This window comes from Lampetra planeri, chromosome 35, assembly GCF_965212315.1.
Source record: "Lampetra planeri chromosome 35, kcLamPlan1.2.h2, whole genome shotgun sequence".
Classification (NCBI taxonomy): domain Eukaryota; kingdom Metazoa; phylum Chordata; class Hyperoartia; order Petromyzontiformes; family Petromyzontidae; genus Lampetra; species Lampetra planeri.
This window is the reverse complement of record NC_136141.1, coordinates 2904504-2918103: the sequence shown is the minus strand read 5'-3', so window position 1 is coordinate 2918103 and position 13600 is coordinate 2904504. Positions and strand designations below refer to the sequence as shown.

At 45.6% G+C, this 13600-nt stretch overlaps 1 protein-coding gene across 2 annotated transcripts in view; it reads left to right on the top strand.

Annotated features, from left to right (window-relative positions):
- Window positions 1-1128: 1128 nt before the first annotated feature.
- CEP95 (centrosomal protein 95) overlaps window positions 1129-13600 on the top strand; it is a 29528-nt gene continuing 17056 nt past the window's right edge. Inside the window, exons 1-11 of one of the 2 annotated variants that reach the window (XM_078610939.1) lie at window positions 1129-1188; window positions 4604-4732; window positions 5352-5459; window positions 6257-6370; window positions 6807-6933; window positions 7415-7557; window positions 9284-9412; window positions 10298-10432; window positions 11076-11365; window positions 11963-12070; window positions 12869-13083. In XM_078610939.1, the coding sequence (XP_078467065.1) occupies window positions 1131-1188; window positions 4604-4732; window positions 5352-5459; window positions 6257-6370; window positions 6807-6933; window positions 7415-7557; window positions 9284-9412; window positions 10298-10432; window positions 11076-11365; window positions 11963-12070; window positions 12869-13083 (1556 nt within the window). In that variant the 5' untranslated portion in view covers window positions 1129-1130. Of the gene's footprint in view, window positions 1189-4603; window positions 4733-5351; window positions 5460-6256; window positions 6371-6806; window positions 6934-7414; window positions 7558-9283; window positions 9413-10297; window positions 10433-11075; window positions 11366-11962; window positions 12071-12868; window positions 13084-13600 lie in introns of those variants that run through there. The other variant, XM_078610940.1, reaches the window with a different exon arrangement.

Genomic DNA, 13600 nt, shown 5'->3' with positions numbered 1-13600 from the left:
AAGCTTTCGTGACTGCAAGGATTCATACTCTTAGTTCTTTCGGTAAAGTCACGTAGGTAAAAAATGAAATTAAAATGAATAAAAAAAAATCGCAACATAGTGCGCTTGAAATAACACGCGGACGTGTACACAAATAACTCAGAGACTGTCAAAACAAGCTTCGTGTTGTTCAGTTAAATAAAGGCAATGTCTAGAAAGAGGGCTATTAAGTGCAATTGATAGCGGAAGTGCAAAAATGTGTAAAACTAGAAGCGTCCACGCGGTTGGAAGCGGGTGTAGAAATTTGCAAAAAAATCGACAGAATTCGAGCTTGCTTTCTTGAAGGGAGGGGGGGTGGAGCAATACTTCATCTAATATTTAATATTTTATCATAAAAGTGTAAATTTTACATTAAACATCTGCTTAAGTGTTAATTAATTTTCTGAATTTCGCTTTACTGATAACTTCAGGAACGTATCTGTTTCATATATCGAGGTATGCCTGTTTTACATAGACACGTCATTCTGTGGCGTTCGTGTTATCACGAATGACGCCATAATGCTGTGGTGTTTTAGTAGTGTTAGTATTATTGCGAGTGACGTCATTAAGCTGTGGCGTTCAAGTTATCACGAATGACGTCATTAAGCTGTGGCGTTCGTGTTATCACGAATGACGTCATTGAGCTGTGGCGTTCGTGTTATTGTGAGTGACGTCATTGTGCTGTGGCGTTCGTGTTCCTGTGGTGTTCGTGTTATAATCAGTGACGTCATTAAGCTCTGGCGTTCTTGTTATCGTGAGTGACGTCATTGTGCTGTGGCGTTCGTGTTACTAGGACGTTCGTGTTCTCGTGAGTGACGTCATTGTGCTGTGGCGTTCGTGTTTCTGGGACGTTCGTGTTCTCGTGAGTGACGTCATTGTGCTGTGGCGTTCGTGTTTCTGTGGTGTTCGTGTTATCATCAGTAACGTCATTAATTCTGTGGCGTTCGTGTTTCTAGGACGTTCGTGTTATCGTGAGTGACGTCATTGTACTGTGGCGTTCCTGTTATCGTGGATGACGTATTTATCCTGTGGCAGCCAGTGTTTTCACGGATGACGTCAACCAAGGTTGTCAACACTGTATATATTTGATGACGTCACGAGCCGCTCGGCCAATGGGAGCGCGAGACGGTTTGAACACGGAGGGAGCCATGGAGGGCAGCGGAGATGCGGGTTCGTGAGACGGCGATTTAAACTCTTTAATGTTCATCGATAACGTTCAATATCTATAACAATCGATCGCGCACACGCTCACGGTTTGCTGTTAAGTCGCGAGCGTCAACCTTTCCAACGCGTACACACGACGGCTATTTGCAGCCGCCGCGTGTGTTTTGTAAGCGTGTGAGGCGAAGCGTCCGTAGATCGATCGATCGGTATCCGATTATTGTTATTACAGAAGTCTGACAAACATCGATTAATGTCGCGATAGGCGAATCCCTTCGCGTTTGCAACGTCGTCGCGTACCACTACGAATGCCACCCGTGTGTTTATAACGAACAGCGCCCGTGGATTTGGTTGATGATAACTGTCAGGCGATTTAAAGACAAACTTCACGGTAACTGCAGTTTCGATTTAAAGCTTTCGTGACTGCAGGGATTCATCTTCTTGGTTCTTTCGGTAAAGTCACGTAGAAGGGAAATAATAAAATAAGAATAATAAAACAATTAATTGTATTATGATTTATTTTTATTATTTCCCTTCAAAAATAATAACAATAAAACATCACTTATTTTATTATGTTCTATTTTTATTTTATTATTTCCCTTCTACGTGACTTTACCGAAAGAACCAAGAGGAGTAACTGCAGTCTTTGTGTTTTTGGTGGGGGGCCAAGCTGTCATTTAGTGGTCCCCTCGGATTAAGCAAAGATCCCCCGTGTAGCCTCTAACAGACTGTAGGGGCAAGTGCTGTTAGCGAGTAGCACCTATGAAGGTCGGTACGGCACACGAAGGGGGGTGGGTGGCCAGCACCATTTCAACCGCATTTGCCTTCCCCAGTGGCGATGTTTACACACCGCAACGGGTACTAATTTGAGGCTGAGTCGACCTAGGGGAGGCCCCAGGTCCGGTTCAGATATTCGTCACCGGCGTTGGCCGTGAGCGGGACGCGAACCCCGTAGGTGCAACGCGCTCGCCGCTACACCGCCGCTATTCTTAAACACTTTCACAACCACGCACACTCTTTCTTGAGACGTTTCGTTCGGCTACGGTCACAATGTGTCACTTTTGTTTATAAGCGCGATGCTGTTGACTCGTGGGTGAGGAGGGGGTGGGGTGAGGACGTGTGGCGCTTGTGCGAAGTGGTAAATGTAAAGCCCCCCTCCCCCTATGCTTGGCGCGCAATAACAGCTCCTGTGGCGGCAATGTGAATATCGCGAGGTACAAGGCGCTGCCCTGCAATTACTAGCCTCGCGGCATCGCTGGTGGAAGGGGCCTCCGCTAGAAACTAGAGGGAGATAATCGAGAGCACCCCCACCGTATTCAGCGTCACTGTTTGGATATACTCTTATCAAGCTGGGCAGACGTTTTGGAAGAGGTGGGAGTGATACTCTTAGTTCTTTCGGTAAAGTCACGTAGGTAAAAAATGAAAGTAAAATTAATAATATTAATAATTAATAATATTAATACAATTAATAATAATAATTAATTAAAATTAATATTACAATAATAATGGGAGTGACCCACGCTTTACCCCACCACAAAGCCGATGGGTGGACAGGCGATTAGTTGAAACCCGTCCCTTGTTTTAACTGCCGCGCCAGGAGATCTGAAAAGTGACCTCTGGAATTGAATGAGATAATCCATTGGGGTTTATATTATCATAACGATGTCTGTGTGTAAGTCCATGTGTGTGTCTGCCTTTTTCGCCTGGGCAACGCCTGGTACTTACCGCTAGTACTTTATAAAGTTATGCTTTAGTAGTGAAATGTGTGAGTTGACCTGTAACATACTCCCAGTAACATTGCCCTTTATTCAAATATGAATGTATTTTGTTTGTGTATGTGTGTTTATTAAACGTAATTGTATTGGTGTGTGTCATTAAAATGAACAATGGATTTGGGGTAGCTTTATTCAGCAATGGATTTATTAAGGCTACTGTATATATATGTTCGTGTGGTGACATCACATGCTAATGTATTGTACGCAATTTTACAAACGTCTAATGTGTTTTTCAACAGTTTTTCATAAATGTAACTATGGTAATAAAAAGCCTATCAATTTTATATGATTCTGATCTGCAGCTGAATTGGCTTAAACGAATGCTGCTAGAAAATAATTGTCAAATGGCTATCAGCCAATGGACCTAAGTGTAATTGAGTATTTTTGGTCTTGAAATTATATTTTTTCTTGTTAAAAGTTTATATCGTTTACACCATGAGCGATAGAGATTGCTTGGAGAGAGGCTCTTACCCAGGAGTAGATCATGGTTGATGAAAATGAATCAGTCAGTTATTTTGTTGACTACAATTCCTGATTTCCCTTTTCTGTCTTAATCTTATTTCAAGCTTGTACCTCTCCACGCTTCTTTCTGCTATATTTAAACATACGTGCCATTGTCTCAGTGTTTTTCATTCATGTCTCACAGCTTGGGAAGGACTTCTTCCAGCAGGGCATATGTCATAGCTGATGAAAACGACGATGATGAGGATCTTATCTACCTTTTTTACATGGTTATCTTATCAACATTAAGCTCAACAAGCGTTTTCTCCTCTTACCCCTACCGACCTTGCCGTAGCTCTTGCCTCTGCTGCTGCTTTTTGTTAAACGAATACACCGCAGGGCGGATAAACTCCCAGGCCCCTTGCTTAGCAACCGCAACAACACAAAGGACGGGCAGCCTTAATATGGTCGTGTGGGAGGTGTCCTGGTGAGTGATTCGGAGGTCTAAGACTTACTGTATATAATAGCTCGCCCTAAGCTGGCACTGCTGAGATCCTGGCTCGGAATCCAGGTTTCGGCCACCTGTGATTAAAATGGGGTCTTGTGCGTGGCGATTTGTCAGAGCTTGGTGACCAGTGACTTGCACAATAACCAATCACGTTCATTATATTCTAGCTCTGAGAAGTGTTCATTTTGCTTTGTTACGGGGAAAATCAATTTTCAGGGCATAGAAACGGTGCACCAATAAGCGTGCTTTCTGCAAGGATGTTAGAAGTAGTTGTGTGATGCTATCTTCCTGGCCACACCATGACACAAGGTAATGTTACGCTGCTCACTAGCGCTGGTAATAGCAGCAGCGGCAAAATCAATGGTTGTACTGTACTTATATTCTTCCATTATCTGTGCTGGCCGCCTTCAACCTGCACTCACCGCATGCTGATTTATAGCCAAGTAACTGCTACAATCTGTGGAGGCGCGGAGAGGCCCTAATCCAGCTGTGAGTTCACATGTACATCATGAGATGAACAATTAATTAGCACGTAGGTTTTGGCAGCCGCTCGTGCTCTCCCCGTGTTAGGCTGCATGTTGTGCATGTCTCCTGTCATGTTTTCGCCACGCACCATTGCGGGCTTCTTCCAACACCTCACGAATCCACGGTTAATCGGTCAATTGTTACGCCCCTTCTGCCGACCCACGGCGGCGTGCAGAGTGGGTGCGTGTGGCGAATGAGCTGCTGAAGCGCTGTCACGTGAACCTGCGCGTGCGGCGCCTGGCGGAGTGCGACGCCAATGTGTTCGTGGCGATCTACGAGGCCACGCTCGGGGAGAAGGTGCCAGGTAAAGACGTGCCCCACCTCGCTGTGAGCAAAATGGGGTCCTATGCTTGGCCGTTTCTCACAGCTTGGTGACCACAAAATAAGCATCACGTTCAATATATTCTAGCTGTGAGAAGTATTAATTTTGCTTTGTCACAGGTGAAACGTGCCCACCTCTCCCCCCTGCCCCCCCCCCCGCCACCCTCCCCCACGCCTTTCCGCACACGACCGCTGTTCTTTCGTCACTCTGCCTTGTCCTGAGAGTGCAGATCTGGTGAAAAGTGTCGATTGTTTGGTTGCTCATTTGTTGAGGTTTGTCATAGACGTGTATGGAAATGATGTCGTAAACTATGAAATTGAAATAGAAAGTTTTCGGGTTTGACTGCAACAACAAATAAAGTGAAGCACAGACAAAAGACAAATGGAGTGAATTCGGCCTCGCCCATCGCTCTTTAGCTGACGGGAGGGAAAATAAGACGTTTGTCTTTTCACTTATAAGCTTGACCTGGGGAGCAGGCAAAACACAATTCTCGAATTGACGGACTTCTAATGCTTGAGATTTACTATTATGATCACTAGCAATCTCACTCGGGGGTTTAATGCCGACCGTTGTGTCGCTGTGCCGTTCCACGCCCAAACAGATTCAATAGCCGTGCCCAAGTCCAAAGAGGATGATGCACACAACGTACAAAGCATCATTGACTCCTTGGCTCTCGACTACCTGCAGATCAGCCTCTCGCACATCACAGGTGGGTTTTTAATGCATTGCCATCCGTGAATTGATTGGTACTGCGAATCTACACCCGATAGATGCCTTCTCATTACGATATTATAGGTACGAGAGGTTATTGGCCCAGCATTGTCAATCAAAATTCTAGATTTATTTTCGCTAATATCATAGGTACTAGAATTGTCATTATGAGACAATTGATTAACATACATTATTAAGCTCACTCTAAATGCATTAAATCGTCTGTGTAAGAACAGATGTTTTCCCATTTGTATATGTTGTATGTAATAGGTTACCATGTCCTCTGCAGCCATTAGTAGCTGCCACATTCACCACATCATTAATAGAGATAATTGATTCTTGAATCGAATTTTCAACCCTGAATTTGTGACGATACCGCTGAGAAATAAATCATTGCACCTCAAATGGGTACCATTTTTTTATACTCTGTGAGGTTACCCAGTATTTCGTTTTTGCCTGGTTAAAGTTTGAGTTTATGTAACCTGGGTATCGGATCAGGCTCTGTGGCGTTGTTTTTATAATGCTCAACTCGAAGTCGGCAAGATTCCAGTTCAAATTCCCTTTTGACGTCAACAGAACTCATCCTCAACTTCAACGTCAGTTTCAGTAATAATGAGGCGAACACCACTCGCATGAGATAAACAATGTATTTTTTTCCCCCCATGAATGGACATGGGAATGGAGAATTTACACCTCTGGCTGGCTCAAGGTCGCCACAAGCAATGAGCGCCTCCGCATTTGTTGTTAAAACACCGAGACGCTTTGACTTTGATGGGCGTCTGTTCACGCATACAGGCGAAAACGTCGTGAATGGACACAAGGATTCGATACGGAACCTCCTGGAGATTTTTGATGGCCTTGTCGACTACCTGTCTGAGCAGGTGGACGAAGACTCGTCGCAGCACAGTGGTCAGTGTTTGCTCCCTTGCCTCGCGCACATCTGCCTGCGAGACCACCCACCATTCCATGCTTTAAACCTCAAGTTTGCTTGACGATGGGGTGGGCCGGTAGATGAGCCTCAGCAAGAGTTGCTGCTATTCTCGGCTAGACAAACGGTTTGTCCGTGTGTTGAGAAAACACAAGAAAAGATGGAATTTGAAGGCCTGTGGAGATGCCACTGATGGAGTATTAAAGGAGTTGGGGGGGGGGGGGGAACTGAGGGTGAGATCGTGATGCAGTAAAACACGATATGGAGATACTTGATGTGACGAGAGAAGAGGCACAGAATAAAGAAATGTGGAGAAAGAAAATCCGAACAGCCGAACTCGCGAAAATAATATGCAGTATATATAAAAAATACGACTTCATGATTGAACCGGCTTGCGTGTGTGATTTCTCTTTGTAGGCGATGACGATGTCCTGCTCTCCAAGGAAGAGCTCGCGGTGGCTCATGACGTTTTGGGAGAAGACCTCGGACCGGATCGTGAGTGTGGAGCCTCCAGGGTGGAGATGGGTGGAGCTGCCATTCCAGAGTGAGTTCAGCAAACTACCCGACGGTTCATTCTGTTTGACCCCCTTTTAAGAAAGCTACAACCCCAAAAAAATCAAGATAACGTCTGCCGCAGTTATGCATCTAGGCGGTTGTTGCCACGTTCCCATGACGACTTAAAATCCAGCTGTCCCAATTCAAGAACCAGGAAAGTGCGGTAGGCCTGGATTCCCACGGCAGTCATACTGAGTCAAGCCATCACCAACCGGGCTGTATAGCCGTTCTATTGGTGGACCATTAAATCTTGCTAGCGTTACTAAGAGAGCCACACACTTTTACCTGGTGCGATGTTGGAATCAGTTGTAACTTCACGGGGTCGACGCACAAGAGGCACGCCGTTCTTACACCGGGTACGTTTTAGACACGGCGAAAATACAATCTTGAGCATCCAACCCCACGGAATAATGGTACCTTTGGCTTTGTCGAAGGCACATTCAACTTGTAATGTTTAACCCCAACTTTAGGCCTGCCTTCACCTGCAGCCGTGCGCACCAGTCGGCGAACCTGTCTCTGCCGAGCTGGGACGTGGATGGCACGGAATCCACGGCTGAGCTCATCCGGCTGGGCGAGACTGCACACTCCTTCACCGTGCGCGCCGAGAGCCAAGGTGCGAAATGCGGACCCTCGACTACGCGTCTTCTGCAATTGACTCATTCTTCGAGTGGCTTCTTGGTGATTTGGTTCGATCATCATCATCACGATCCCATGGTGTCTACTGCACATTCCGTCATTTGTTTCGACTTTCCTCTATCTTGTGCCAATACGCTCAATTGGTGCACATTTTTTGGAACCAATCTGTTATGTCTTAGTCAAGCCATTTTTCCAAACAACACACTTTAAAGTTTCCTGTTGTCGTCCATCCCACACATGTGTCCCAATAGTGACAGTTTTTTTACTTCTCATCACTGGCTGCATCCGGTCTTCTCTTCTATGTGCAACCTTTTTCCTACTTCTACGTTGGTCACTCTGGGTCCAGCTTAGATACAGTATCCTATTTGGTTCTGCAGTAAATTATAAAGGTTAAGGTGCAGCACTGCAATTACTTGCTCATGCTGCTGCTGCAGAGGTCGCAACCGGGTACCCGATACCCGTACCCTACCCGATACCCGGCTACCCGTACCCGGCCGGGTACGGGTACCCGTTTGCGACCCTGGTGCGGCCGGGTACGGGTAGACCGTGAGTCACTGGTGAGTAACTGTTTGCCACTCATTTCCCAACGTCTTGTCTCTTTTCACATTTCAAGTTCCTAGAATCAACCCACTCGCGCCTGAAACATGGCTTCATCCCAGAGGTCGCAATCAGGTACCCGATACCCGTACCCTACCCGTACCCAGCCGGGTACGGGTACGGCCGGGTACGGGTACGGGTACCCGTTTGCGAGCCTCGTGCGGCCGGGTATGGGTAAGGGATCAAAACCCGTTTGCGACCTCTGCGCTGCTGGCAGAAGGGCCTCCACACAAAACGGAGTTCTCGAGAACTCTCCCTAGGGGGTCTTTTGGCCTACTCTTTCTTCCATGCTGGCCAAACGTCTCCGGTAGAGGTGAGAATACCCACTCTTTTTCGCCACCAAACACGACCTGCCGATCGACTAACCATGTCGTACCCATTTGCAACATGCACAAGTACTGCACCAGGTGTGGGCTGTTCAGTGGTCAGGGTGGATATGCGACGGTCAGATTTGCGACGCATTGTTGTAGCTACCTTGCGAAATTTGTACTGTAGTGAATTCTCTGTTTAAATGTCTGCGAATGGCCGCTCATAATGGAATTGCTACGGATGATGAAAATGGGTTGCGTGGGGTGGCGGGATAAGATTGAGATACTGTTGGGAGAGTGACTATTGAAAAAAAATCTGATCACGGATTACGCAAGGTTTTTAAAAGAATGTAAGATAATTATCTCATTGCGAATTTCAAGTGTAACATTCTCATTATTTTGATTAATTTTAAGATTCTTCTAAATAAACTATTGTGAGGTTGTAATAACATTTGGAATAGCGTTAACTCAAGCTTTTGATGTAATCGGTTAGTTTTGTTATACATTCAAGAAAAACAAATCTTACAATGTATCATAATCTTTATCTAGACTGGAGGAATCCAATGAGTTACGAAGGTTTTTTTCACAGATCTAATTAACTGATGCATGCTGGGCAAGAGTAATTACAAAGCATTAACAGTGCATACCTTTGGTAATCGTATTACAGTAACTTGTTATTCCCCTCCACTGCTCTTAAGCAAATGGATCCTAAGACGGTGTCGTTTGCATTTAAGAAGCCTTAATAGAGCAGTAGATAGAGTATGACTGGTGATGCCGCTGATGATGGTTGTTCTACAGCTGCTATGGACCAGGTCTCTGTGAGCAGCGTGGACCTGGTACCAGACAGAGAGAAAAGGGATCTCAACTTGACCCAAACGATTCATGGTCCTGAGCATCACGTGCCTGCTTCTGGTCTCTTTCAAGCAGGTAATTTCTTGGGATTCTAGATTTGAAGCTTTCGTGACTGCAAGGATTCATATTCTTAGGTTTTTTCGGTAAAGTCACGTAGGTAAAACATTAAAATTAATATTTTACTTTTTATTTTACTTGTATTAATTTTAATGTTTTACCTACGTGACTTTACCGAAAAATCCTAAGAATATGAATTTCTTGGGAGTTAATTTCTTCGTGTGTTGCGTGTGAACCGGATAGAACAAATCACGGTTGCTCATGAGGCATGTGAAGGAACTTGCCAAAAGTTGGCACCAGCGGTGTCAAGATCGACTTCTATGGAGAACGCTCGTGAAAGATGCTACTGGATGGCTGGTAGTGGATTACCTAGGCTACAACGTGAGCCGGTTGTTGGTGGTGCTCACAACAACAAGCAGAACATCGTATATACGTACGGACGGTTTTGCAAATCCATTGCTGTATAAGGGCCTCCTGATGCCTTGTGGTCTGTGAGGGATATTTGACCATACATCAACACCCTAGTCAGTGTGGGTTGGTGAAGGTTAGGGGAGTGCAGAACAGCACTGTAATTTGCTGCACTGCCATTCACCCTGGTCTGTTCACCCATAACACCTTGGTCTCATACCATTCTCTTGGTGAATGTTCAACACTTCACGAGGCTTCAAGTACAGCACAACATTGACGCGCTGCCCTCTTGCTGCTCACCACGTAGCCCCATCATTTCGTGGCCTACATCAACCTGACATGCATGATGGTCACCCATCCCAAGCACTGTCTCGGCTCAACTTTGCTTAGCTTCTGATGAGAATGGGTGCGTTCTGGGTGACTTTGTCATCGGCCATGAGGCTTTCCTGGGATATGTATATTTAATGGTGGGACTCTGCTCGTTTTGTTGCCTAGGTCGATCGGATTCTCTGTCATCTCTGAGCGAACACACCATATCCACGCACCTTGCCCTGCCACCTTCCATCAAGGCCGTGTGGATGGAGGAACCCATGCCGGGTACAGCTGCCAGTCTGCTGGGCACCATGCAAGGTTGGCAGACATCCGTAGATTGTATGGTCATTTGTTTACAAAAAGGAAATCATCACAGCTGGATTGGCTTTTGTTACGAATAATTACAAGGTGATTTTATATTTGCAAAATACTGGTGATAGTTTCTGTATGCAATATTATAAATTGAAACATATGTATTAATTATGTTTTTGCACTTAGTGTTTAAATTGTGTACTTGCTGTTTTTCTGAACTTGTGCTCCTTGCGTTTTATTTTTTGTGTGTCTGCACTAAATGGTTTCCCTTGTAAAAGTACTCCAGGTTAATGATCAATAGATATTTTGATACTGTCCTTGAAACAAACTTTCCATGGAAATGAATAAATACTATCTCAACTGGAATTAATAATAATATAAATAATAGAGGGCTCATTTTTCTTCACTGAAACATATGCCCCACCTGTGTGTGTTTATTTTAGCCACAATGCACTCAGTCCAGATGTAACTTTTACCCAAAACATTTTATTACAATTTTTTTTGTTATTGGACACTGCTGGACTCCATTATAGATTTATATATTAAGCCACTTTCATTCGCATATATAGAGATTTGTTCACTAATGCGACTGCCATTCACATTTGTAGCAACCCGTTAACCGCAGTGAACCCCCCGTGAATTCCTCCAGTTTCCACAAGACCGCGAGAGCCGTTGGTGGGAGACACGGCGGCGTCCCCAACGCGCGACCGCGCCGGGTCGAGCCCTCGGCGAGTGGGCGTCCACCCTCGCTACTCGTGGGGGGACGACCCCCTGGTGGGGTCGGCCGTTTTGCTGAGGCCTCCGCTGCAGCTGGAAGACGGAGGCTACTCGCTGCGGGTGGTCGACGGCACCTCGGCGAGTCCCCGTGACGGACTCGACTCGTCTGCAGAGCGCAAGGACGCGGAAAGTCAGACCGATTTACAGGCGGGAACATCGCGTGTAAGAATGATAATCGTAATAATTGTATTTTTTTTACTCAATTTAATTCTGGATCGAGGACTCCCCTCCGTATGCTATGGCAGTCTTGGGAGTAGCTTGACCATATTTAATCATGCTGGCCAGTGCTGGTTGATGAAGGGGACGTGGTGGTTGAAGTGGGGAGGTCCGGGACTGGTTCTGATATCACTCGTGACTGATGTTTACTCGGTGAGGCTTTCCTGGATAAAAAAAAAACATTCGGCATATTCATCAATTAAAAAATCAATGAATACGCTTGCAATTCATACATATGTTTGTGTGTATTAATCCATTGGTCATGGTTTATTCAAATTACATGTAAGTTGATTATTTGGTTACATTTTGGTGAATTAAGTGAACAAAATTGTACGAACAAGACATAAAGAAGTGAGAGACAATAAAAACAAATGATTAAAACGAGACGATAGAATTGATTCCCAAATCGAATTCTGACCCAGAATCGTGACAGTTTGTCAAATTGTTGTAAGATTGCTTCGTTACCTTCCTAATTAAAACACGTCTTGATTTGGTGAGCTTTGGACTTCCACTAAACACTCGTCCGCCCTTTGCTGTGCGCAGGAGGAAACGCGGGCCACTTCTCCAAAGAGTTGTGTATGTGAAGACAGAGTAAGAACTGGAGATGACTCTACATCCAGAGACCGTCAACAGGCTGCAAGCCGCGATGAGGTATTGATGCCAGCTTGTCTCGCTCATCAAACCAGAACTGGGATGGCCCTCTTTTCTCTCGGCCACACTGAGCCAATGATGCAAATTACACATCGTCATGCCAAAGCTGTTCCATTGTACAATTATGCTCAACTTCACGTAAATGAGTACGTATTTTATGGACCTTGGCTTGATGAGATTAATAAATCGAGGGACTCATTTGACCCCTCGTGACCAGCATTTGAACTTTGCACAACCTTCTGATTGTGAGTCAAACGCTCTGACCACCGGACGTGTAACAGTGCTTTCATTCCCTAATTAATGTCGATTCTTAAGCTCGTGAACATGAAAGTATTTGCCAAAAAAATTAACCCGTAAAACCAAAGTTTTTCACTATAAATCCTTTATATGCGTGGCGGCTAGAGTCCTCTCGTCCTCTGGCTTGAGATGGCTGCCACCTATGGGTCAGATGATTGCCTGCCACCATTAAGCAATTGCTAATTAAATATAATTTATTTTTTCCTAAAAAGTGTAAAATTTTGGAAAAAAATTTTCACGAAAATAAATTGTCACGCACAACGAGTCTGTGTGCAAAATGTCAGCTCGATTGGATCACGGGAAGTGGGTTAAAAAACGACCGAAAGATTTGCACGGTCGTAAGCGCGCAAGCAAGCAAGCAAGTGAACTTAATATAAAGGATTTAAAAAGAGGTCAGCTTTATAAAAAAAATCACAATGGGGTCCCCCAAACCCCTGACTTTTTAGTACAGCTGTTGAGATATTACTTACAATGTTTTTTGTTTGTTTAATTCCATCACAGTCACTGCACACGGATGATGTCTCGGGCACCAGAAGATCCCTGGCCTTTGGCACCCGGCTCGGGGAAGCCATCGCGGCCACTGACAATCGTCGCCCGCCGCCACCGACATCGGCGCTGCCAACGATGACGAAGGCGTTATACGATGCCGGGGAGTTTCGCGATGCCGGGGAGTTTCGCGACGCCAAGGGGGGGAAAGGGAGCCCCTGCCCGTCCAGGTGTTGTGCACGACGCTCGCGCTAAGCTTGCTGGAATTACAGCCACGGCGCATTAATATTGTACGACTGTGGTCGTGTTTCGCTCACTCGCCCCACCCACTATCTCACTCGTTCACTCACTCACACAACCACCCACTGTCTCACGCATTCACTCACTCACCCACCGCGTCTCACTCGTTCATTCACACACCCACCCACTATCTCACTCATTCACTCACCCACCCACTGTCTCACTCATTCACTCATCCACCCACTTTCTCACTCATTTACTCACTCACCCATCCACTGTGTCACTCATTCACTCACCCACCCACTGTCTCACTCGTTCATTCACACAACCACCCACTGTCTCACTCATTCACTCGCACACCCACCCACTGTCTCACTCATTCACTCACTCACCGACCCCGTCTCACTCATTCACTCACTCACCCACACACTGTCTCACGCATTCACTCACTCACCGACCGCGTCTCACTCGTTCATTCACATAACCATCCACTATCTCATTCATTCA